Below are 25215 nucleotides of genomic sequence, written 5' to 3'. Positions count from 1 at the left end.
AGTACTTTTGAAAAAAAAAAAAACATCCTCCAGCAAAGGAAGGTCTCCTTAAAGGAGAAATAAAAAAACTATTTGGCTTTAATATTACTTTAGTGTAACCATTGCTATCACCACAATACCCACAGTGGCAATGCTTATATCTATTTGCTAATCCCCACTGGTTAATTTGATGTAGATGTACATTCAGTTTTGCTGAATGAATAGCTATGCATTTTTATTTTTTTTTAATAACTTGACCCCCAAATCGTGTGTGTGTGCGTGCATGCAGGACTTATGGCATCCTGGCCTGGCCAGTCAAGTTGGCTGAAGAACCAGGAAGAAGGATTGGGATTGCCATCGGAAGGTCCAGCTGCTGCAGATTAGATCAAACAACAATATGTGGCATCAGTAATCATAGTGGACAGTAAACAGGGTTCATAGTTTGCTTTGCTCCAGTGTTACTCAGCATGCATTAGACAGTCTTCTATGATCTTTAGTAGTCAGGTATAGTAGTCATACACTGAGGACAAAGGACTCACTCAATCACCTACACACATGCAGTATGCAGACATTCCAGCAGGGGGAGCAGAGTGCACAGCATCCAGGCCAAGTTTCAGGACGTCCACATGTTGTAGGTGCTAATTGAACAAGTTTACATAAAACCTGGTATTGTCTGGTCCCTAATGAATCTATACCAGGGGTGGGCAACTCCAGCCCCCCAGCTGTGGTAAAAACTACAAGACCCATGAGGCATTGCAAGACTGGCAGGTACAGGCATGACTCGCAGTGGCAGACGCATGTTGGGATCTGTAGTTAGATTACAGCTGGAGGGCTGGAGTTGCCCACCCCTGGTATAGATTCATCCATACTCACACAATATATCCCACGCACACCATGTTGTCTCCATACAAAACTATCCTGCCATACAACATGACACAGCCTCTATGTGTTATCTAGAAACGCACACAGCAGGTCACACCCTCCGCTTATTTACATGGGAGCAAAGCAGCATGAGCGCCAGAGATGGCTGCACACTTCACAGGCGTTGGGGGGGAGATCCTTTGGATAGCAGAGCCCCCTTTATGTTCGGACTTGGAACTTGCCAGCCTTGGTCATGTATTTGATTCCTTTGAAGGGTTTGTACTTCTCACCGTACATGTCCAGTCTGTTCACCTTCAGACCTGCAGGAGGGATAAAACAGCATTATAATCAGATGATATAACACAGCCTGGCTGCAATCTGGGTGAAACTACAAGTCCGAGCATGCCGTGCTAGCTGAAGGAAAGCCACAGATCACCTACCTCTGGCATGAGGAAAGGTCATTAGGATGTTATTAAATTACTTTGTATTGCCACGCTTATTTTTTGTACATTTTCTGCACAAGGAGATGCACTATATTGCCAAAAGTATTGGGACGTCTTTACACGCACAAACTTTAATGGCATCCCAGTCTTAGTCCGTAGGGTTCAATATTCAGTTGGCTCCACCCATAATCCCCCCTCCACCAAACTTTACACTTGGCACAATGCAGTCAGGCAAGTACCGTTCTCCTGGCAACCGCCAAACCCAGACACGTCCATCGGATTGCCAGACAGAGAAGCGTGATTCGTCACTCCAGAGAACACGTCTCCACTTCTCTAGAGTCCAGTGGCGGCGTGCTTTACACCGCGGCATCCCACGCTTTGCATTGCACTTGGTGATGTAAGGCTTGGATGCAGCTGCTCGGCCATGGAAACCCATTCCATGAAGCTCTCTACGCACTGTTGTTGTGCCAATCTGAAGGCCACACGAAGTTTGGAGGTCTGTAGCTATTGACTCTGCAGACAGTCGGCGCCTTCTGCGCACTGTGTGCTTCAGCATGCGCTGACCCCGGTCTGTCATTTTACGTGGCCTACCACTTCCTGGCGGAGTTGCTGTTGTTCCCAGTTGCCTCCACTTTGTTATAATACCAGTAACAGGTGACCGCGGAATATTTAGTAGCAAGGAAATGTCACGGAACACCTGAATCCAATGATTTGGAGAGGTGTCCAAATACTTTTGGCAATATAGTGAATATATATTCAAACACAGTGTTTCTCTGCAGCAGATGCATATCACAAAATGATGGTTAACAGGTGCAGGTAATGTATATTAGAGATTATTTTTGTCTTCACCATTTGAGGCTAGGTTCAGTTCTAAGTGATATCCGGGATGCACGTCCCAGGACCGCGCGATCGTGTGCTAGTGCACACAGCAGTCATCGCACAGCCCCATTAATTTCAATGGGGTTACATCCATGCGGTAATCACTGAAAAAAGGTTCCTTTTCCCTTTTTTGCGACACGCGACACACTGCTTTTTTAGCTGTGATTGTGTTCAATTGCACGGGCGGAATCGCATCGGGAAACGTGATCCGCCAGGCGGGACTGAGGTGCCATTAGAAAATAATGCCACCGCTAGCGCGATCAACTGTGGTGGACAGCTCGCTGACCGCCCAGCAATCTGTGTGGCTTTGTGCAGGATTGCCGCGCGGTCACGGATCGCTCAGATGTGAACCTAGCCTAAAAGTGAAAGATGAAGGGACCCCCTGGTGGCTCTGAAACATCAACAAAGGTGCTTTTACTGCAAGAGGATTGAGGTTTGCTGGCGACATAGTTTCTTCTCTAAAATTGTTACATTGTATCTCTTGTTACTAACATGCAGTTGTTTCCTATGATCCTCAGCCCCCTCTGGTGGCCATAATGGGGTACTTTCGCCATTCACTACGGCCCATTTGAAGATCATTCGACCAGAAGAGAATTCAATTCAATTGGCCCCATTTTCATGAAATCTGGTTAAGTCACACAGAAGGAATGTACATGCAGTTCGCTGGATGAATAGCTAAGCAAATTTTTTTTATTATAAAGACTCCATAGACTTTCCCCTTTATCACTAAATAAAGCCGGCCACGTCTAGGTAGAAGAGAATACAATGCATACCTGAGATCGCCAGCTGCTGGATCTTGCAATAAAGGTTCAGCGTTGGATTTTCATCCGGCTTGGAGCATCCAGCTTGGAGAACCATGGTTCCTTTCAAACTGGGAAGTTTTTGAGGATTAATTTTCCCCACGTCCCATGACAACAACTGTGGAATCGGATGATAAAATGTGTAATGAGTTTGTGCATATGCGGCTATGTTATGCAGTGGTATTCACATGGCCCTGGGCACACACCTTGGTCACTGGATCGAAGACATACGTCCCCTGAGATGAGGTGAGTGTCATATTAAGGACCCCCTTTGGCATCTGTCCGGTAAGGGTCACCCCCTCCACGGTTTTACCCATGCTCTGCTTAGGTCCCAGCGTCACCTCGAATCGCCCCGAGCTGGTGCCTTCCCGAAAACTGATTGCATGCTTTACATAGAGTGGAATAGCCACCAAGCTGTAAGACAGAACGCATTGGGGGGAATTTATCAAAGCAACTGCGACAGTTTTAGCCTCTTAGATCATTTTTTTTTTTAATGTGCAAACCTGTCTTTTAACATGTGCCCCTGTGTTCACCTCAGCGCGCACTACTTTTTCAATTGCATGTTTTTTGCACCTGTTTTCATCTGCACTTGTTCTGCGGCTGACCGAAACTGGAACATCACCTAAGAAACCATTTACAAGTTAAGAAGTCCACATGACCACTTCTTCAAGAAGCAACAGTTAAAGTGACATTAAACTCTCAGATTTTTTAACATAAACCAATACTGTAGTGTGCGCCTTACTGTAATCCATGGAAGTTTCCCTTCTCTTTGCTGCTCTTCCTTTTAAATCCTCATGTTTTCTCATGCTGGACAGAACCTCTGTTTTGCAGCAGACTGCCTTGTCTCTGAAATGGATACATGGTGTCTGTGTATAGGTTCACAACCTGAGCCAGCACTACAGGAAGAGGCACTCGGCTGCAAAGGGAAGTTCTCCCAAGCATGAGAAGAAGACATGAGGATTTAAAAGGAAGAGCAGCAAAGAGAAGGGAAACTACCACGGATTACAGTAAGGTGCACATTACAGTATTGGTTTATGTTAAAAAATCTGAGGGTTTAATGTCACTTTAAGCTTTTTGCCTGGAGTTACAAGTCTTCTTTCCTGGAGTCTAATTAACCTCATTTATGAACAACATTACACCAGCATCATAAATCTGGCGCAAAGTGCATCAAATATTTTCCGTGCAAGTTCAAACACTCGCAATTGCTATGATAAATTCCCTGCATTATGTTTAGGTGGCAAAAAACACTTAGCAACTTTTACAGTGTGTTCTACAGTGACTTGGACCTCACCTTTCTTCCCCACATCCAATCACTATCCAAATCCTGCCGCCTTCACCTTCGTAACATCTCCAAAATACACCCCTTCCTCACCAATGAGACCGCTAAACTACTCATCCACCCCCTTGTTATCTCTTGTCTTGACTATTGTAACTCCCTCCTCATTGCCTACCTCTACACAGGCTCCTCCCCCTTCAGTCTATCATGAATGCAGCTGCCAGACTCATCCACCTAACCAACCGCTCAGTGTCTGCAACCCCCCTCTGTCCATCCCTGTACTGCCTTCCATCCCCCGCCCTCCTCTGCCAATCCCTGTACTGGCTTCCAATCGCCCAAAGGATAAAATTCAAAATATTAACAATCGCTTACAAAGCCATCCACAACTCTCCCCCCGGCTATATCTCCAACCTGGTGTCAAAGTATCACCCTAACCATCCCCTCCGCTCTTCACTTCACTAGAGTCTCTCCCATCCTCTGGAACTCTCTACCCCAACCTGTCTGTCGCCCACCTTGACTGCCTATAGGCATTCCCTAAAGACTCATCTCTTCAGGGAAGCCTATCCCACCTCAACTTAACCACTGATCCATCACATTCTGAAACAATTCATCCCCACACAGCCACCTCCTCATGTATCACCTCCCTCACCCTTTAGATTGTAAGCCCTCAGGGGCCGGGCCCTCCTTACCATCCTGTCTTGAATTGTATTGTGATTGTAATGTCTTCCTTATATTGTAAAGCGCTGCGCACACTGTTGGCGCTATATAAATCCTCTATAATAATAATATTCCACACTACAATACAAGTAACTGTACAATGAGGTAACCTACTGCGCCACCTGCTGGACAGAAATATTGCTGCATTTTCATCAACAGAAAGATTCAGGATTTACTTACACCTTGGTATCATGGTGCGTTGCGTTAAGGTGTGTGTGTGTGTGTGTGTGTGTGTGTGTGTGTGTGTGTGTGTGTGTGTGTGTTTTCCCCTCATTAACATTCAAAAGAAAATGTGCTCCTTAAAATCAAAATGCACCAAAACATCCTAAAAACCCCCAGACATGAACCATTTTTGCCAACTGTGCACGATACTGTGTTGTGGTCTGCATGCAACATACAGTATGTGCATTGGAGTTGCATCGGGATGCCTGACATGACACGCATTGCAGTAACGTGTGCGTGTTACTACAAAGAACTTTAGCGGAAAAGTCTGTTTTCAGCCTCCCTCCAGTCACAGTTTTTGCCATAGGCTTTAAAGCTGGTAAAGTAAAAAGGACTGTCAATATCCAGCCAACCACTTGGCTCCTCTAGGGAGAATAGGAACGGGGCGGGGTTTTGTAGATCTATCTTGTTTTTCGGTTGTCCCTATATAGTATGATGAGTGGGTGTTGTCATCCTAGAAAAGGAAGTGCGTCACTGGCAGGATCACCAGGTGAAAATAAAGCTTAAAAGAAAACTAATGCAGCCACCTTATCTAAGGACTGGTGAGCTGCAATACGTTTAATTTGTTTTCTTGGGTTTAGATACACTTCTCTAGCCTTAAATACATAATATGTCACCTAAAATTGAAGTGTTACTAACCATGGATTACAGTAAGGCACACTTACTAGTACGTAGCAAATTGAATATGTACTATAACCCATGTGCTGGTATTGTTGCTGTCCCTTTTGTCTCTGCAGCCTGTGTTCGCAGCACAATCTGCAAAGTCTATTCCTATGGTACAGCCACCTAAGCCGTGGCTGCACTGCCATGAATGCTGATGTGAGCTTATGTGCACGCTCCCAGCAAGGACTAGGAAGGATCGGGCACACATGCACAGTAATGCCTGGGTGCAGGGGGCTCCCTAATGCAGATCGAGCAGACATGCATGTGTAGTATGGGCTAGGTACCAGTAATCATGGGATACATCGTCCTGATGCAGGAGGCATGCATACACAGAGACAAATGGTAGGTGAGGCACCTGACACGACAATGAGCACTCCCGAATTTGGAAGTTCTGGGAAGTGTCCCTCTGCAATTTGGAACTGGCAACATTAAAGAGCCCTAATTGTATTTGCCAGCATACAGTATATGCTGTATACATTTACTGGGGAATGTTTCCCTGATAGGTTAGAATACAGCCACATTGGGCCCTTGGAGAGTTTAGTACTACAATAACCCTAAAATTTAAAAAGGAGAACTATGAGGGGGGTGATTTTCACTCAGCCTCATAATCTGAGCCGACGTGTGACAATGAAACTGTCACAGGTCGGCTCAGTAGATCGGGAAGTGTCGCTCGCTCACTTTTCGATCTGTCTGTGCAGAGAGCCGTGACTGTCACTCACGGCTCCATGCAGGGATTCTCCCCCCGTCAGCTTTTTTTTTGCCATCGGTGTACCATTGGGGAGATTTCTCTTCACTTCCTGCCTGATAGCCACTACAGGAAGCAAGAGGAAATCCCTCCAAAGAGAAGGAAATCCCTGCTGGTCATCAGAACTAAGGTCCCCATTGGAAGATTTCCCATCTATTCTTGTTCTAGTGACACCCCAAAATTTGGGATTTTCTTTCATTTTCAGTGATAACGGTCACCAGGACAAATAGAGAGGGTGAATCGCCCTAACGGGGACAAAGACAGCAAAATAAAAACCAAGCAGGGGGTCTAATTCCTCTCCATCAAACCTTAAAGGAAAAAAAATTGAATGGCTTCAGTTGCACTTTAACCTACCTTCTAGAACTGAAATATAAAATCGAGACAAAAAAAAAACCCAAAACAGTAAACCCGATGCTTAAATGTAAACCCAAAACTATAAAATTAACCTTGAACACATAATCTAAACCTAACACTTGATTCCCTCCCTGTCCTTACTCTTTGAACCCAAGCTCAACTACATCCTAACAACTAACCTACTTCCCAATGAGAAGTTGCCACTTACCAAAACTCACCATTTACTACTAAACTGATCTCTTCCACACGTATATCTAAAAAGCAATATAAAAGATTACAATTCCTATTGAAAAACAAACTTTCCTCCTATATGAAAATCCTTCACCTAACTGGTTTCTTTTATGACCCGACATATGATTTATGTTGTCCATTGACATACTAGGAGTAAATATATAAAGGGGCATTTACACTGATCAGCAATAACATTATGACCACCCTCCACATATTGAGTAGGTCCTCTTTGTCCTGACCCGTCCAGGCATGGACTCCACTAGACCTCAGAAGGTATGCTGTGGTGTCTGGCACCAAGCCGTCAGTAGCAGATCCTTGAAGTCCTGTAAGTTGTGAGGTGATCGGCCTCCATGGATCGGACTTGTTTTTCCAGCACATCCCACAGATGATCGATTGGATTGAGATCTGGAGAATTCGGAGACCAAGTCAACTTTTGGTCGGTCCTGACCACTGCAGACCGGGAACATCCCACAAGAGCTGCAGTTTTGGAGTTGCTCTGACCCAGTCGTCTAGACATCACTATTTGGCCCTTGTCAAAGTCCCTCAAATCCTTACACTTGGCCATTTTTCTGCTTCCAACACATCAACTTCAGGGACAAAATGTTCACTTCCTGCCTGATATATCCCCCCCCACTTCCAGGTGCCATTGTAATATAGCCCCCCCACTTCCAGGTGCTATTGTAATATATCCTCCCCCCCACTTCCAGGTGCCATTGTAATATAGCCTACTCACTTCCAGGTGCCATTGTAACCAGATAATCAATTTTATTCACTTCACCTCTCAGTGGTCACAATGTTATGGCTGATCGGTGTAGGTTTCAATATGAAAAAGAATTCTTAGTATTCTCTGGAATCTTGAACATGGTGGTCCCTATGGCCCTAGTCTGATTCCCTTCCTTACTTCTGAGCACTGACATGGTAGGACAGCAGGCGGAAGTTGCCATCTGGGGGGATAAAAGACAGAATTCGCTCGGATTCCCATCGCTTAAAACGTACACAGGGGTGGAAACTGACATCATCCAGGAGGCGAGGATTCTGGGAAATGAGAGAGAGATAAAACAAACACATCTTTAACTTAGAGAATTGAAGGCAAATCATTGGATCATTTACAACTTCATTGCCGTTTCCTGTAATATTGTAAAGTATTTGCTGTCATTGGTGAGATTGATTTGTTATTGGTTGAAATTTTTTATTGAATCTCATTTTCATGGATGGATTTAAATGGCATTAGTGTGAAAGGGCAACTCCAGACACGTGAAAGCATTAGGTGAACTACAAATGCTACTCAGTAAACACCCCATGCTAAAGAGAGTTTGTAATCAATGTCCCCTAATCTGGGCTCTATGCAATTTACTACTCGGAATTCACACAGCTACTCACATGTGTTTTGGGTGGGTCTACTTCCTGAATCCTGTACTATGCAACTTCGCATTCTTCCTCACATGTGCCATGTGTGGGTTTGCTTCCTAAACCCTCCTCAGGTGTGCTTTAGGTGGGTCTATGCAGCTCCACAGAGCTCCCCACATCTGTCCTGAATCATGGACTGTGTAGCTTCATAGAGCTTTGATTGCATTATGAAAAACAACTCTAGTATGTATTCCAGTTACAATGCTGATGTTATAACAGGAGAGGATATGCTGGGAATTTACAACTCTTTTAACCATCAGGTAGATAACTGCCTTGGAACTGGTAAGTTGGCTAATGGCTTTTCTCCATCAGCTATTCTAATGACTGTTCTGCCTGCCACATACCATGAAGGAGAGGGTTAAATCCGGCATCCCGCTCAGTTTTACGCAGGCATCTATCACACCCTGGATCTCAGCGGTCACTGTGCAGCCTGGAATAGGGAAGGGACAGTTAGGGTGGCTCATATATTTGTACACTCATAGTAGACACAAATGCCAAACAAAGCTCCTAATTTACCATAATCATGGGTTAGCTAAATTCAATGTCACTCAGGTATACCTGCTAAACTTTCACGGAAATGCCAGTACGAAACTGTCAATAACTGCTGGTATACCCAAATCCTGAACAGGTGGAACTCAACCTTGTCCAGAATTCCAAACCTTCCTATCCGCAGGTATCTGGGACAATTCCCAAAATCCTAGCCCTGCTGACTAATGTATTCATTGTAAGACAACACTATGGACTCTCATGTGACAGGCAGCAGATAACTTTTATTTTTATGTATAGGTTACATAGTATTTGAGGTTGAAAAAAAGACACAGGTCCATCAAGTTCAACCTTTATGTGTGTGTTGTGCGTGCGTATAAGAGTCCCTGTTTGGTCTAGTATTTAAGAGTACCTGTACCCCTGTATGTTACGGTCTCCTAGGATGGTATCCAATTGGTTTTTGAATGAATCAATATTCTTTGCCGATACCACTGCTTGTGGCAGAGAGTTCCAAAATGTTACCACTCTGACTGAAAAGAATCACCTACATCCCTTGTGGTTAAATATTTTCTCCACCAGTTTTAGGTGGTGGCTTCTAGTCCTTGTTTGGGAGTTTACTGCATCACCACCCAACATTTTGTACATCAAAATCATGTCCCCTCTCAATCTGCTCACTTCAAGCGTGAACAAGTCCAAAGTTAGCAACCTTGTCTCATAGCTTTGGTCCTCCATCCCCTTAATTAGCTTAGTTACTCTTCTCTGGACTCTCTCCAGCTCCAGGACATCTTTTCTGTGGATTGGTGACCAAAACTGGACCGCATACTCCAGATGAGGCTGAACCAGCGATCTATAAAGTGGCAACATTATTGCTTTGTCTCTACAGTACATTCCCTTTTTAATACATGACAGTACTCTGCTCGCTTTGTTTGCTGCCTCCTGGCATTGCAAGCTGTTTTTCAATCTGCGGTCACATATGCTGTAAGGAAATATGGTGGCTGCTGTTGCTGACCCCTCCAGCAAAAGCTGGTTGTCTGGCTGCCTCTGAATTCACTTTTCTGGACCAGTAGCTCAAAAAGCAATCAAGCCATTGGATAGGCATCTTGGTTATAAGTTAGGGGCACTTGGTAAAACAAATGGCCGGCATTGCAGCAGGTGACCAGGAGATAGTAAAACAGCAGATCAACCTGGTTTTAATTGGTTTATTGGTTTTACTGTCCTCTTGCCATCCCCATGAACGAGACCTTAGAGATGGGGGAAGCCATAGACACACACACTTGCTGCTATTGAATCACAGATATACAGAGCTTCAATGCTGTGTCCACGCTGTATGTGTCCAGATGGTGGTAGTGGTACAGAGATTATCTTACAGCTTCAATGTTGTATGGACCACTTGTTTCTATGGTTTAAGAAGGCCATGGAAGGGCTCGTTTCTACCAAGAACAGCTAGTGTGAAGCAATGTGACCATCTCATTTGGGTCCCCACTGGGATCTTTTCACTAATTCACTGTGGATTTTCATTTTCATACAATCCTTAGAATGACCACTACACTTGCTATATTTAGACTTTTGTATGGACACTGTAACCTTATTAAAATATTGATAAGTTACATATTAAGCAGTGACCTGATTTGTCAATGATGGCATCTATCTCTTCTATGACATCAAAGTATGCCTCGTTGTTGGTATACTTGACTCCCGTTCTCCTCCAGGGAACCACGGAGAGCTGGCCTGTAGGGAGCTGGTCACCCACATTTGAGCTACCTGCAACCAAACACAAGAACAAATGCAAAGATGAATAAAAAAATATATATTATATTTCGCTATTTGCATAAATGTCATCTTAGCGATCCTCCCTTTTGAATCTCTGTGTCAACCGGCAAAACAAAAATTCAAGTATACAAGATTACCAAGTGTTAAGAGATGAAATCAGATGCAATATAAAAATTTAGCACCAAGGGGCAACAATGTGCACAGTACAGTAACCTAGAGCAACTAATCAGATTCCAGGTTAATGGTTGGACCAGTGATTAATTTTGATTGGATGATGTGTGTTTGTTCCATTTTTCTCTTGGTCTTATTATTAAGCCTTGTTCTATTGCTTTGGGAAACCAAGGTGGTAATAAAGTCCCACTGTAGGGTTGATCTGTGTTGCCCAAAACAACCAATTAGAGTGCACCCGTCATTGTCAAGTGCACCTAAGAGAAAAAGCAGATTGACTGAAAGCTCTTTGTGGGAAGTATAGGCACTTGTATTCTATCCATTATGTAATATGTATAAAAAGGCCTTTAGGCTGTTAAAGAGGAACCTAATCCAAATACTGTAGGTGGAACGGGGCGATCCAAAAAAGGTGAAACGGGGCGATCCAAAAGGTGCAATGGGGCAAGGTTTGAGACACTGTTGGGATTATAATACTGTGCTGGACTCCTGCATGAAGTCTTGCTCATGCTCTTGGCAGGGCCATGAGAGAAAGGGGTTGGCTTTTCCTTGGCCATAGTTATCTGTATGGCCAAAGTGAAAAGTCACAGGTATTTGTGTATAAAAAGAGGTATGCTGCAACCGTTTAGTGGATTTTCCCTAGGTACTGTATATAGAGAGGACCTCAGGCCAGTGGGGGGTGGAGATATTTACCCATCAGGTTGCAGGCAGCAGTAAAGACCTGACCGGGAACTCCCAATTCCCACATAGGACAGAACTGCTTATAGTACAACAAGACAAAACCTGGTACCTGTAATGGTGTTCACCACACTGCGCAGTATAGTGGGAGGTTTAATAAGCTCCTTCAATATATTGGATTCAGTGGCAAGAGGGAATCCATTATCCAGCATCTCCTCAAGAACTTCATAGACGACCACAACATTCTCTTTGATGACAACTTCTGAGCATGAACCAAAATAATCCTACAGAAATGAGAGCAAAGATATAGTTAGACGGCCAGACAAGTCAAATGCCTGATACCATGATTTGGTTATGGGTAGGTAGGTAGGTTTATTCCAGATGCTGATCACAGCTGCAGCACATCTCATTTATTAAAATGTAGGCAACGGAAAATTATTTCTCTGTCTGTGGCAACCAATCAGTAGTTGGCATTCTGTATTCTGCACTAGTAAAATAGTATCGGAGAGTGGCTTAGTGGCTAGGACCAGGACCAAGAGGTAGGCAGAGGAAGAGGCCGTGTCAGGTGCTTCAACATGAAGGGGATGGGCAAAAAAAAAAAGAGCAGAACCTGCAGTTTATGGTGCTGAACTAGCTCACAGTTCATAAGGACGGCACACTTTGGCTGTCTTTTTGCCTTGGATCCCTTGGATCAAGGCAAAACACATTCATTTCAAGTATATGATGTGTTCACTTGCAGCATGTTTTCTTTCAATAAAGATTTGTTTATTTGCTTTCAATGTGCCTTTGAATGTTTTATAGGGAATTTGATCCACTTCCGAAGAGTCACTTCCCTAGCAAAGCTACAGTTCCCACTCCCTTCTGTCATGGCCCTCTCCTCTTCTAGGAGTGTCAATCATTGTCTGGGCTGGCCCTGCTCCTCCACCTCTCACCTCCCTTCATAGCATTTTACATAGCTGCCAGAGGAGGAGCAAAAGGGGAATACCATAGAGTGTCACTTGAGTGATAGCTCTGAGCATGCTGGGGCTGCTGACATCTCAAGGCTGTTGGATGTCTACGCAATGGAGTATTTCACAGGCAAATAACATAAAATATATATTACATGCACATATAATCTTATGGGAAGATTGTTGCTGAAATAAATGGTCTGGGGACAGGGTCTCTTTGAGTTACAATACACTTTACCTTTCACATAAGTGCACAGATTAGTAAGTAGGTCTGAACACGTCCTAAATGTGTGCAGACAACAGTTTCTGCCTGTCACGGAGGAGGAACACATACATTTTAACTGAAAGCATCTGAAAGAAAGAACGGTTCTCTTTGCCCACAGCAACTAGTTTTGCCGACACATGCATTATGCATATTGGACAAAGATATCTGACATGTGGCTGTATAGAAGAAAACATATTCCTGAGACACTTCCACGTATAAAAACTGCCAACTATTGTAAGGTCCCACCTGGAATGTGTCCACCACTCGGTGAAGAAATTCAATAGCAAACAGCGGGGGCACCTCAGTCTGTATGACAGCCACAAAAAATATGGAATGCCTGTAAACACTGAGCAGGTAATGGTGTGGAGTCTGGATGATGGGTGGTACGTTCTCTGGATCGGATGCCCTTTCTTGTGCCTCAAAGAAGTAGTCACAAACAGACCGTGACACCACACTTTTCCAGTGTTTCTCCAGGAAGATGTCCCCGGAAGGGTTGATGAGGAACAGGCTGTGGATCATGGTTGAAAATGTAGTGGCTGGAGAAACAATGTATGATCTTCTTGGTGCTGGCCCTAGGAGAAGAAAAAAAACCCACAATGGTTTAGTATTGTCATCTACAAAGTAGACCCTCAGAAGAAAAAAAAACCCACAATGGTTTAGTATTGTCATCTACAAAGTAGACCCTCATTTATATGGTCCCCACTGCGCCAATGACATCATCTTAGGTAGGGCATGGTGATATCATATTGAAGGCACATGGCTGTACTGGGAACCCACGTAGTTCCTGTCCTTGGGTAGTCTAAAAAACAACCCCTCATGGGGAAAGACATGTACAACAGTGTTCAAGTCTCGGGTTATAACAAATAGGAGTTGTTAGGGGAGACAACCCAACTTTATCCTAATGAGGACCATGTACGTAGTACTATCAAGAAGTGTTCAAGTCTCGTGTTATACCAAATAGGTGGGGGGGGCAGCCTTGGTCTGTTGTAAAAAATTATGTAGACATTGTTGATAAAGTTTAAGAGACATGGCCATGTGATTTCGCTGAAATTCGAGCAGTAGGTGGCCCTATCGGCCCCACCTGGCTTGATAAACTTTGATTGAAGAATCGAAGGTGCTAGGTGGAAAATTGTCAGCCGAACAGTGACTGCAACCAATGAGCTTTTAGTCTTGAATATAGTCTAATGGAGGGCCATAACTAGGTATGCGCGGATACCTTTTTTTAGCATCTAGTATGGAGTGCCGTTATTTATATTTTGGTACTCGCCGATACCGAGTACCGACACCGGTACTTCTGCTAGCATGGAGCCGGCTTCCCGGGCAATCAGGAAGCTAGGTGGCACGTTATTGGCCGAGAAGCCGACTCCATGTTCCCTTGCGGCACTGCCGCTCAGATGAAATCTCCCTCTGACAGGAAATCCCAGTATCGGGGAAGGCATTGGAGCATTTGGCTGAGTACGTGTACTCGCCCAAATACTCAGTATCGGCAACAATACTAGTATCGGTATCAGTGCTACCTGTAGTTCCACAGCAGCTGGAGTGCTAAGGTTGCCTACTGGTGTGGTAGACCTTTCTGTGTTGTATGACAGGTCCTCTTTTACACTTCTACATTGTTTCATCCTTCACATATAAATGAATATGAAAGTCACATCCTTCCAATAAAATGTGTGTGTTCTCTGGGGTTTGACGGGTCAACAGAAAGCCGGCGGTGCCCAGCCCATGGGATAAGTAAATGTTGATAAGGAAATGTCACTTTCACATTCAGCAACCTTCATACAGATGCATTGCGTTCTGCAGAGCCGAAATCCAACCCCAAACTGTTTTTGGCATCAATTAAGGAAATTATGGAACCTCAAGCAGGTTTTTATTTGTGATCCTCATCTCCCAGGACAAGAAGTGATGGCAAATCTGTCCAGAGGGGACACAGACTGCAACAAACTACTATTGTTCAGTAGACTGTGGAAGAGCGACTGCGGAAGAGTTGGAACCTCCGACAGGATAATATTACTGTCCCAGTAAGAACCGCTGTCCTCATTTGTTGTCTGCTGTCACAGGGATAGGAAGTGAGGCGAAATCTCCGCAAAAGGTCATACATAGTAATAAAAGTATTTAGGGCCCATCCACACCGGAACAAGCGCTATGCACACGTTACCGTGCCTCTAGCACACAACGCACCTAGCTTGTGGTACTGTGTGCTAGGTTTGTTGCGTTACCATTCATTTCAGTGGCAATCCAATGCACCTCCCGTCGGCCATGCATTGCAGTGCAATGTACGGTATTGGAATAACCTACATTGTGCCATCTAGGTCCCTTTGGGGAGATTTCCCTTCACTTCCTGTCCAATAGCCACAACAGGTAGTAAAAGGAAATCACTCCAAAGAGAGGAAAATCCATGGTGGCCAGCTGGGTCTACAGAACTAGTATCCCCAGTGGAAGATTTCCCATCTATTTCTGTTCTGGTGACAACCCAAAATGTAGGATTTTCTTTCACGAATAACAATCACAAGGACAGATAGAGAGTGTGAATCTCTCCAACAGGGGTACAGACAGCAATAAAGACCTCACAGGTGCTCCAATCCCTCGACACTCGGTCCAAAATAAAACAAAATGTACTGTAGGAGGAGACGACTGTGGCTGCATTGTTTGAACAGCCACCCATGCACATACGTCTTACTGGTACTAGAAAACATTTCATACCACTCACATGTTCACTTTAATTGCTGAATACAAAAAAATGTAAACATTGAATTTGCTTCCAAAGCTTCCTACTATAAATCTTATATAAACATCCTGGAGAGATTTCCACGTACACAACCTTTAAAGTTCACCCACAGAAGGACTTCCCAAGGGTTCCTACTATGCAGGGGGAGATTAAAGTGAATGCAGGAGTTCAATATCTTAAAAAATCCATTCAGGTCCCTTAACTATTAACCTGAATGTATCTTATTTGTGTATCACTCGGCTGTAGATCCTCCAATCATCTCTGAATTGGTGCTGACACTGTCCTTCCTTCTGGAGGGTGACTACTTTTGTTCCCCATGGTCCATGTGTGTGTTGTAAAGTAGTCACCGCTCCAAGCTCACTCCTGGGATGGACTACAATCTCATGTTTAGTTTACTCATTTGTACTGAGATTGTAGTCCATCCCGGGAGCGAGCTTGGAGCGGTGATTACTTTACAACACACATGGGGACCATGGGGAACAAAAGTAGCCCCTCTCCAGAAGGAAGGACAGTGTCAGCACCAATTCAGAGATGATTGGAGGATCTACAGCCGAGTGACACACACATAAGATACATTTTGTTAATAATTAAAAGAGAACTATGGGGTAAGCGTTTTTCCCCCATAGTTCTCCTCAGGGTCACGGGAGGACATATACTAACGTCCTCCCGTGACCCAAAGCTCAGTATATTGCGAGCTATAGCTTGCGGTATACTGAGACCGCCACAGCCCGGGCAGATCCCGACATTACTGTCGAGATCCACCCAGCTGCATGAGTGACAGGTGGCTCTGCCTATCTAGAGGCAGAGTAAGCTGTTCCCGCCCCCTCCACCGTCCTTTACGCCAGTCAGCGCTGGAGGATCGGAGCGGGGGAATCCCTGTGGGGGGTGATGACTGACAGTCCCCGCTCTCTGCAGGGAGATGATCGGAAAGTGAGCGAGTGACGGTATGTGTTCGCTCACATCCCGATCTATAGAGCGGACTTGTGACAGTTTCATTGTCACACGTCGGCTCGAACTTTGAGGAGGAGGGATTTTCACTCATTTCACCTCATAGTTCTCCTTTAAGGGACCTGAATGTATTTTTAAGATTTAAGTGTCACTTTAATGTAACAGTTTTTGTTTGCACAACGTTACGGAGTAGAAACAATGTGTACAGCGCTGGGCTCACCACTGATGGAGTGTTTGGAGTTAATGGGATTATTGGCCAACTCTGAAGACTGAAAACACCAAATTTCACAACACGTCGGATTTCTTCATGGGGCGCGCCTGACACAAATTACATAACTCCTTCCAGATATTGTATTTTCAGTCTTTGGAGTTTGCCAATAAAGAGTAGTACTTGAACTCTAAACCATGTTATTTAACTCTGCATATCTTTGAAGTAAGATCATAACACTGAACAGAAAGCTGAACTCCGGGAAGATATAAAAGACACGAATCAAAGTGATATTAAAGTCAAAGCTTTTTCAAATGCTGATGAAATCACTTACAATGGATGCTGCTCCTGAATCTTAAAAAGTGTAGTTTTCCTGCAGAATCAGCTGGTCCCCTGAGCACTGGTCCTGATATCCTTTCCCTTGCAGAGTCATATGGAGCCACCTTCGTGTGTGCTAGAAAGCTGTGTGTGTGTGTCCTCAAAGGCCTCCATGGCCCCCTGCTCCCTACTCCTCCCACCTCTCCTCTCCCTGCTAGTAGATAGACAGCTGCTGGAGAATGTGCTCTCCCTTGTGATCCTGTACAGGACAGGAAGTTCAGGGAAGCTGTCCATCACTTCCAACAACTTTCTGGATTCCCAGTGTGCTTCACGCCTCTTTCCCTGCTGCTCGATTACTAAATCCACATATCCCACCATGCATTGCTTCCAGCAAGCAGTGATGATGTTAGATTGTGGGAAGTTCGGACAGCAGGCTTGGTTAGAGTGGCGACACCAGAAGGATCATATTCACAGGGCTGAGTGAAATGGTGTCAGTACATTGAGGAAGTCCATCCTATGGGCATTTTCAATAATTAAAAGGAGAACTATGAGGGGAATGAAAATCACGCAGCCTCATTGTTCTAGCCGACCTGTGACAATGAAACTGTCACAGGTCGGCTCAATAGATCGGGAAGTGAACGAACACATACCTTCACTCGCTCACTTCTCGATCTATCCCTGCAGAGAGCCGTGACTGTCACTCACGGCTCCCTGCAGGGATTCCCCCGACTCCCCGCTCCGATTCTCCAGCGCTGACTGTCGGAACGGACGGGGGAGGGGGCGGGTACAGCTGGCTCTGCCTCTAGATAGGCAGAGCCAGCTGTCAATCACGCAGCTGGGTGGATCCAGACAGTAATGTTGGGATCTGTCCCGGCTGCAGCGTCTCAGTATACCGCAAGCTGTAGCTGAGCTTCGGGTGACGGGAGGACGCTAGTTTGTGTTCTCCCATTACCCTTAGGAGAACTATGGGGAAAAGCACTGACCCCATAGTTCTCCTTTAAAGTGACATTAAACCCTCAGATTTTTTAACATAAACCAATACTGTAGTGTGCGCCTTACTGTAATCCATGGTCGTTTCCCTTCTCTTTGCTGCTCTTCCTTTTAAATCCTCATGTCTTCTCATGCTTGGGGAGAACTTCTCCTTTGCAGCTCAGGGCCTCTTCCTGTAGTGCTGGCTCAGGTTGCAAACCTATACACAGACACCATGTATCTATTTCAGAGACAAGGCAGTCTGCTGCAAAACGGAAGTTCTGCCCAGCATGAGAACAGATACAGATTTAAAAGGAAGAGCAGCAAAGAGAAGGGAAACAACCATGGATTACAGTAAGGCGCACATTACAGTATTGGTTTATGTTAAAAAATCTGAGGGTTTAATGTCACTTTAAGTTTACAAACTTCTAGAGTGATCTGGTTATTAGGAGAGGGATAGAACTTATGGAAACTCCAATATAGAAATACAGATTTATTTGTACTTTTTGACCATAGATCCCCTTTGAGGGAGCGGGGGCTGTATAGGTGATGCTCACAATCTCCAGCTATAGTCCCTGACCTCTGGTACTGGGGCAAGCATTACACCCCAAAACTTGTTGGCTCTCTTATTCCACTTCTCTAATAAAAAAAAAAACTCTGTTGGTGTGATAGCTTCATCCTTACTTGACGACAAGGGTTCAAACACCTTCCTATCCAAAAATAAAAATAAAATGTGACTAGCGATACACTTAACTTAAATGTCACCAACACAACCTCAGAATGGAACACAGCACACAGTGCCTCATTCCACCAATATGTGATGGGATCCTATTGATCGGGCTTACCTGATGTTTAGAGGCCTGTATCATCATGGTGGACCTAATTAATGTCCTCGAGGCGGGGAAGGGGGCGGGGGGGTAACGGGAACATTGCCACCATTGTTCTCTTTAGCATCAAAGATACCATGGTGTCCGCACGTCAGGTATGAACAGGGTCTTCTGCAAGTGCAAGCTTTCATTTATGTAAAACATGAGTAGGCAACCTTGCCACTCCAGCTGTGGGGGAACTACAAGTCCCATGAAGACTGACAGCCACGACGCCCAGAGGTAGAATGGGAATTGTAGGCTAACCACCGCTAGAGTGTCAAGATTGAATACCCCTGACCAAGAACAAGATCATGTTGACCCGTGTCCGAATATGCATAGCTGGCAGTTCAGCATTTACTGGGGCAGTGGTGTTACTGGTAGACTAGGGGTAGGCAACCTCGGCATTCCAGCTGTGGTGAAACTACAAATCCTATTATGCATCTGCGAGTCATGCCTGTCAGAGTCTTGCAATGCCTCATGGAATTTGTAGTTCCACAGCAGCTGCAGTGCTAAGGTTACCTACATGTGTGGTAGACCTTTCTGTGTTATATGACAGGTCCTCTTTTACACTTCTACATTGTTTCATCCTTCACATATAAATGAATATGAAAGTCACATCCTTCCAATAAAATGTGTGTGTTCTCTGGGGTTTGACGGGTCAACAGAAAGCCGGCGGTGCCCAGCCCATGGGATAAGTAAATGTTGATAAGGAAATGTCACTTTCACATTCAGCAACCTTCATACAGACGCATTGCGTTCTGCAGAGCCGAAATCCAACCCAAACATTTTTTGGGATCAATTAAAGGAGAACTATGAGGCGAGTGATTTCCACTCACCTCATAGTTCTAGCCGACCTGTGACTGCCTTTAGGCGATCCCTTAAGACTCATCTCTTCAGGGAAGCCTATCCCACCTCAACCTAACCACTGTACCATCACGTTCTCAAACAATTCATCCCCACACAGACACCTCCTCATGTATCACTGGCCCCTCCCTCTTAGATAGTAAGCCCTCAGGGGCCGGGCCCTCCTTACCATCTTGTCTTGTATTCTGATTGTAATGTCTTCCTTATATTGTAAAGCGCTGCGCAAACTGTTGGCGCTATATAAATCCTGTATAATAATTACATGAGACTGCTAGAGATCCATTATTGCTGCCCCTGTACGGGGCAACGCTCCCACATTGGAGTAGGACAAAAACACCAAAAGAAAAAATGGACGGTAGGGGGCGGGTACAGCTGGCTCTGCCTCTAGATAGGCAGAGCCAGCTGTCACTCACGCAGCTGGGCGGATCTCGACATCGATGTCGGGATCCGCCCCGGCTGCGGCGTCTAAGTATACCGCGAGCTTTGGCCGCGTTTTGGATGCGTTCCAGTTGGAGTGGGGCTGTTAGTATGTTAGGTGCAGTGCGTTTTTGACGCGTTTGCATTTCCTGACTGTACAAAATGTGACATGCAGTATTTTTTCTGTCATAACCTGAACGGACTGCACACGTGAGAACTGTAGCCCATAAAACACATAGGGATACATTGGGATGCATTTTGAGTGCAGGAGCGTACGGATCAGGTCAGCACAGAAAATGGACGTCGTGTGAACAGGCACTTAGGCTAGGTTCACACCTAGGCGACACCTCACCACGCGGCAATCGTGCACGAGTCCGCGCGGATTGCCGCACGGTCAGGAGTCGCCAGGGTGTGAGCCCATCACACTGTGGGTGCCATTATTTTGTTATGACACCCCAGTCGCGACCGGGCAGATTGCGCAGTTTTCCGCCGTGATTCCGCCCGTGCTTCAGAACACGATCGCGGCTAAAGCAGCCACGCGTTGTGAATCGTAAAAAGAAGGTACTTGCACCTTTTTTCTGCGACTGACGCACGGATGTCACCCCGTTGAAATCAATGGGGCCGCGCGGAAATCGCATTGTGCAGGACCGCGCGTCCCGGGTGTTGTGCAGGTGTGAACCTAGCCTTAGATCTACCAACAAGTATGCCGCACAAGGGCCGGCCTGATTGGATACAAGTTGACTGGATAGTTTAGGCAGGTCCTCATATTACATAGCATTAGTAAAATGGTTGTATTGTAATGTGCATGGTGACCCTAACATAACGCACAGCATGCATTAGACCATTGAAAATCATGACAGCCATGTATATGCGTCCTATAAACGAGCGCATGTCACCGCCATTGCGAATGAGGCCTTTGCCTTGCTGGGCCATGACCAGGCAGGGACCAGAGGTCACCGTGTCAAGCGATGCAACAAAATGGCTCATCCACGACAATACATATCTTGTATATACAAGTCTACGATGCCTGTATACCAGAGCACATGACTGAAAATAGGCAGTCGGCGCTCGTACAGTCCAGACGTACTGTATACAGCCATGAGAGGTGGTGCAGGAAATCCTGAGCGTATGTTGGTCACCCATCTGTGTGCGATGATATAATGGTGACCATGGATGGTAACGAAGGCCTCTTACCTTACATAGGAGCTCCCTGTACCCGGGGATACAATGTCACACTCATGTAGCTCTGCTCCTTCCTCTGTATCATATGATGCTTCCTCCCCTCTCAGCTGACTCCCTCCTCCTCCTCCTCCCTTCACCAGCTGCTGCTCGCCTTTGTGCTGGGAGGGGGGAAGAGGAACTATTGTGTGCTCAGGTCTGGTCCTCTCTATGATGGCTGTCCATGCATCATTCCCCCCCATGCAATGAACCTCTTGGCCTACCTGCAGACGTCAGGCCTTCTTCTTCTAGTTGGCTGGATGTCACCAGGAAGCCACAGGCTGCCGTAGTCATTTATGCTGCAAGTTCAGGGGCCCGCCTTGCATCTGATTGTAGCAACGTAGGGTTTATTGTACCTTGGGGCCCCGGGAGGTTTAATGTTGGGATCATACATAGAGCCAAGTGCACAAAGGCCTTTGTGTTTGATGTCTCTGTGGAGCATTTCAGAAGGATCTGTTTGTATATTGAATTGTATACACTTTATGGCCCGTTTAGGTGCGTGGATACACGCGTGTTAACGCACGTTGTTGTAACTGTAGATAACTGCCGCACTCCTTACCGAATGCCCCTAGTGCTGAAAGGTGGGTGCTGAAGCGACTGCGGACAGAGCTAGCTCCTTTTGCGCCCTAGGCAAGAACAGAAAATTGTGCCCCCCCACAGACGTGCGCGGTATGTGACGTCAAGTGCCCCGCCTCCGGGATGGCGGCACGTATGCCCTGGTGGCTAAATCCAAAATAGCATAAAAATATGTTTAGTTTGACGAAACTAATGAAAACATTTTTAGTATCCGGGGAATTCGGGCAAATATTTGGGGTCTAAACAGACCTCTGACATTTCCCTTTTGAAATAGAAAGAGATTGGGAACACAGAGTCCTCTGCCCATACAGGTGGGGGAGAGCAGCGGGCATCTGAGAAGCTGAAGCCTGTGCCGCTCCTCTAGGCCTGAAGCTAGGGGGGGCATGTATATATATATATATATATATTTTGTAACAGGGTGCCAGTAAAACCTGCCAGGTTGGCAGGAAAAGTGATAGATGGTATATACATTCCTCCACGGATCCTTAGATTCATAATCTAAGGTAATGCCAGCATAGATTTGGAGGTAAAGAAAAATAGCTCTTTACCTTGTATTGGTAAAACAAATCCTGGGGCTGGTGTTACTAGGAGTCTGATAGAGCTCTGGGTGGGACAAACTCCTAGTTCCATGGACCGTAGTTTAGTGAAGACTGCACAGGACTTCATTAGTGTGCAGCTGCACCTAGCTGGGGGAAGTTTGTTTCAGTGCAAGGAGAGACGTGTGGTGAATGCAGCAAGTTCTGTGTTTGGAGCCAAGCCTGTCAGCAGGACAGGTTTCTGTGGATGGACTGTAACTGTTCCCATAGAGGAAACGGACCCAGCTCAGAGGACTATTGCTAATACCCAGTAAAGGTGGCCATACACTTTACAAACCTCGCAAGACTTTTGTCTTGCGAGGGTTGTAAAGTAATTTAAAAAATGTACCATCTACCCATCTTGGACAGATCGCCTTCCATAAACTTTGCGATTATCGTACGATCGCGGGATTTCCCGCGATTCTCGTACGATAATCATGCAGTGTATGGGCACCTTTAGGCTCAGTGGAGCGGACTTTTATTTGTTTATGCCAATTTAATTTTCTGGGCTGGATGCCTGTTACCTTTTTTTTTTGTTGATTGCTGTCTGGAATTAAAGCTGGCAATTTTGTTGAAGAGACTGTGAGTTGCCTCTACATTGAGACTTGTTCCCCACAATATATATATATATACATATATATATACACACACACGCATATATTTATATATGAGGAAACAAAAATTATGAGTATATATATATATTATTATTTTTTCTTAAATTCATATTAGTGGTCCGCGGGATTTAAAATTATGAATTGAGTGGTCCATAAGGTTGGCGACCGCTGCTTTAGAGGCCTAAGCAAGCATACATGAGACCGGCACATAAAACAATATTTGCATGGTAATTTCACAGAGCAGGTTTCCTATTTCATAATTCATATACCGATAAAACTAAACTTTAAACCAGGGGTGCCCACAAGGTCGATCGCGTAGCGATCACTGGTAGATCGCCATGTCCTCTCCTCCCGCCGCTTCTCTGGATCCCCGCTGCTCTCCTCAGCGGGGATCCGAGAAGAAGTGAAGGAACGCCCACTCCCTCCCCCCGCGGCTGAAGTGCTCTTTCACTTCTCGTCGGATCCCCCGCTGCCTCTGCCCGGGAGAGCAGGGGAGATCAAGAGAAGTTGCAGCCCCCCTGTGCGTGGACGAGCAGCAGAGGATCGGTACATGTCACTAGTATGTACCAATCCTATGTGCAGGACAAACACTGGAGCGATCGTCTGATCACTCCAGTGTTTGTAAATAACTGGGGACACATAGTACTGTACTATGTGTCCCCAGTTATAAATGAATGAACAGGATGTGATTTACATCACGTCCTGTTCATGCATGAGTTTCTCAATGGGGAGAAGCACTCTGTACAGAGGCTCCTCCCCATTCAGAAACTGCTTGATAGTAAAATATTTTCTGAATGAATGGGAAGCCTCTGTGCTTTCCATTTATTTAGAATAGAGGTTGCAGAAAAAGAGATTGAGGACTTTGTGTCCTCAATTTCTTTTTCTTTTTTAAAAGGGAAATATCAGGGGGCTGTTTAGACCCCTAATATTTCCCCGAAGCCCCCCCAAGAGTAAAAAAAAAAAATTAAATTACGGGGAAAAAAAAGAAATAATGAAAATAAAATAAAAAATAGTAAAAAAAAAATGTAAAAAATGTTGTGTTTTCCTTGCCTCAGGTGCAAAAGGAGCTGGCTACGGCTATGCTCCCGTGCTGCTCGTGCAGCTGCCGGCTGAATGTGCCAGACGCTGCAGATGGAAAGGTGTAGGACACCCCATGTGCAACGTCGGCCACACGAGCACCACGGGAGGACAGGACGCCGGGACATGTAGGGCGCACTGGAATGTAAGCCGGCCGACTCCCTGCGTTCAGGTACGGGAGGGGGTGTGGTGCTGTATTGAAGTCAATGGCATCGCCACACTGTGCGATCGCCCGCACTCGGAACGCAGGCATGTTAGTGCCTTCATTCCGGTCCAGTGCGATCTTCAAAAATAGTGCTCGCAGCATTTTTGCGGATCGCACTGGACTGGAACACAGGCAATAATGCAGGCGATCGCACTGTGGGCAAGGGCCTGCCTGCGAAGCCTGGCTGCAGTGCCATTGACCTCAATGCACCGCCACGCCCCCTCCCGCCCCTGAATGCAGGTGTTTTTTTCGTTGGTAGATCTCCAGACGAAAAATAGTGGGCACCCCTGCTTTAAACCATCCCTTGAAATGAAGTGCTGTGCAAATACTATGCTGATGCTATTCCACATTAATATTACATGGATTATTCACTCTACTATATGACAGCGGTACTGAGTGGAATATCTGATTAGTTCCTCCAAATACAAATTAAATTATGGGTGTCCATCGGACAGCATCTCACCTGTTTTTCTTACTTCTTTGCTGTGGGTTCAACCAAAGCATCATCCACTCCCTTCCTCCCATCATGAACTCCCTTATATACGTATGGGATGCTGTGATTCATGCTTATAACATGTCCTCTCAAGTGGGAACATTGACTCTCCTCTTGGGAACCGCAAATTTCCCCCTTGGCTTACTATGCAAGCGGTTTTTACGATGGCACAGATCGTAACCCTAGTCCTGGTTTTTCAGAGACCTCTATGGGCCTCACACCATTGACTGTCCTGTGCCTCAAGGACATACCTCCCA

General features: G+C 45.5%; 1 protein-coding gene across 2 annotated transcripts; it reads right to left on the bottom strand.

Moving 5' to 3' along the window:
* Positions 1-909: 909 nt before the first annotated feature.
* AP3M2 (adaptor related protein complex 3 mu 2 subunit) lies at positions 910-21503 on the bottom strand. Of its 2 annotated transcripts, none has more exons than XM_018561942.1 (9): positions 21394-21503; positions 13135-13455; positions 11789-11960; positions 10687-10824; positions 8922-9007; positions 8072-8205; positions 3169-3376; positions 2936-3080; positions 910-1160 (listed from the first exon to the last, which is right to left on the bottom strand). In XM_018561942.1, exons 2-9 carry the CDS (start codon positions 13405-13407, stop codon positions 1060-1062), a joined length of 1257 nt encoding a protein of 418 aa, XP_018417444.1. In that variant the 5' UTR covers positions 13408-13455; positions 21394-21503; the 3' UTR covers positions 910-1059. The 2 variants fall into 2 exon arrangements, with proteins under 2 accessions (XP_018417444.1, XP_018417442.1); XM_018561940.1 differs by having other exon boundaries at positions 13135-13460; positions 21395-21503.
* Between the last annotated feature and the right edge of the window lie 3712 nt (positions 21504-25215).

This window comes from Nanorana parkeri, unplaced genomic scaffold (genome assembly GCF_000935625.1).
Source record: "Nanorana parkeri isolate BGI_ZX_2015 unplaced genomic scaffold, ASM93562v1 scaffold551, whole genome shotgun sequence".
Classification (NCBI taxonomy): Eukaryota; Metazoa; Chordata; class Amphibia; order Anura; family Dicroglossidae; genus Nanorana; species Nanorana parkeri.
The sequence above is the reverse complement of the archived record's forward strand: the minus strand, read 5'-3'. Positions and strand labels throughout refer to the sequence as shown.

Bases quoted from the DNA above. Each gene is read 5' to 3' on its own strand.
- AP3M2 (XM_018561942.1), bottom strand. From the start codon at position 13,407: ATGATCCACAGCCTGTTCCTCATCAACCCTTCCGGGGACATCTTCCTG. The intron at 10,825-11,788 runs GTACCAGGTTTT...GTTTGGTTGCAG, and splicing joins TGTGGTGAACACCATTACAG to GTAGCTCAAATGTGGGTGAC. The intron at 8,206-8,921 runs GTATGTGGCAGG...CTCATTTCCCAG, and splicing joins ATTTAACCCTCTCCTTCATG to AATCCTCGCCTCCTGGATGA.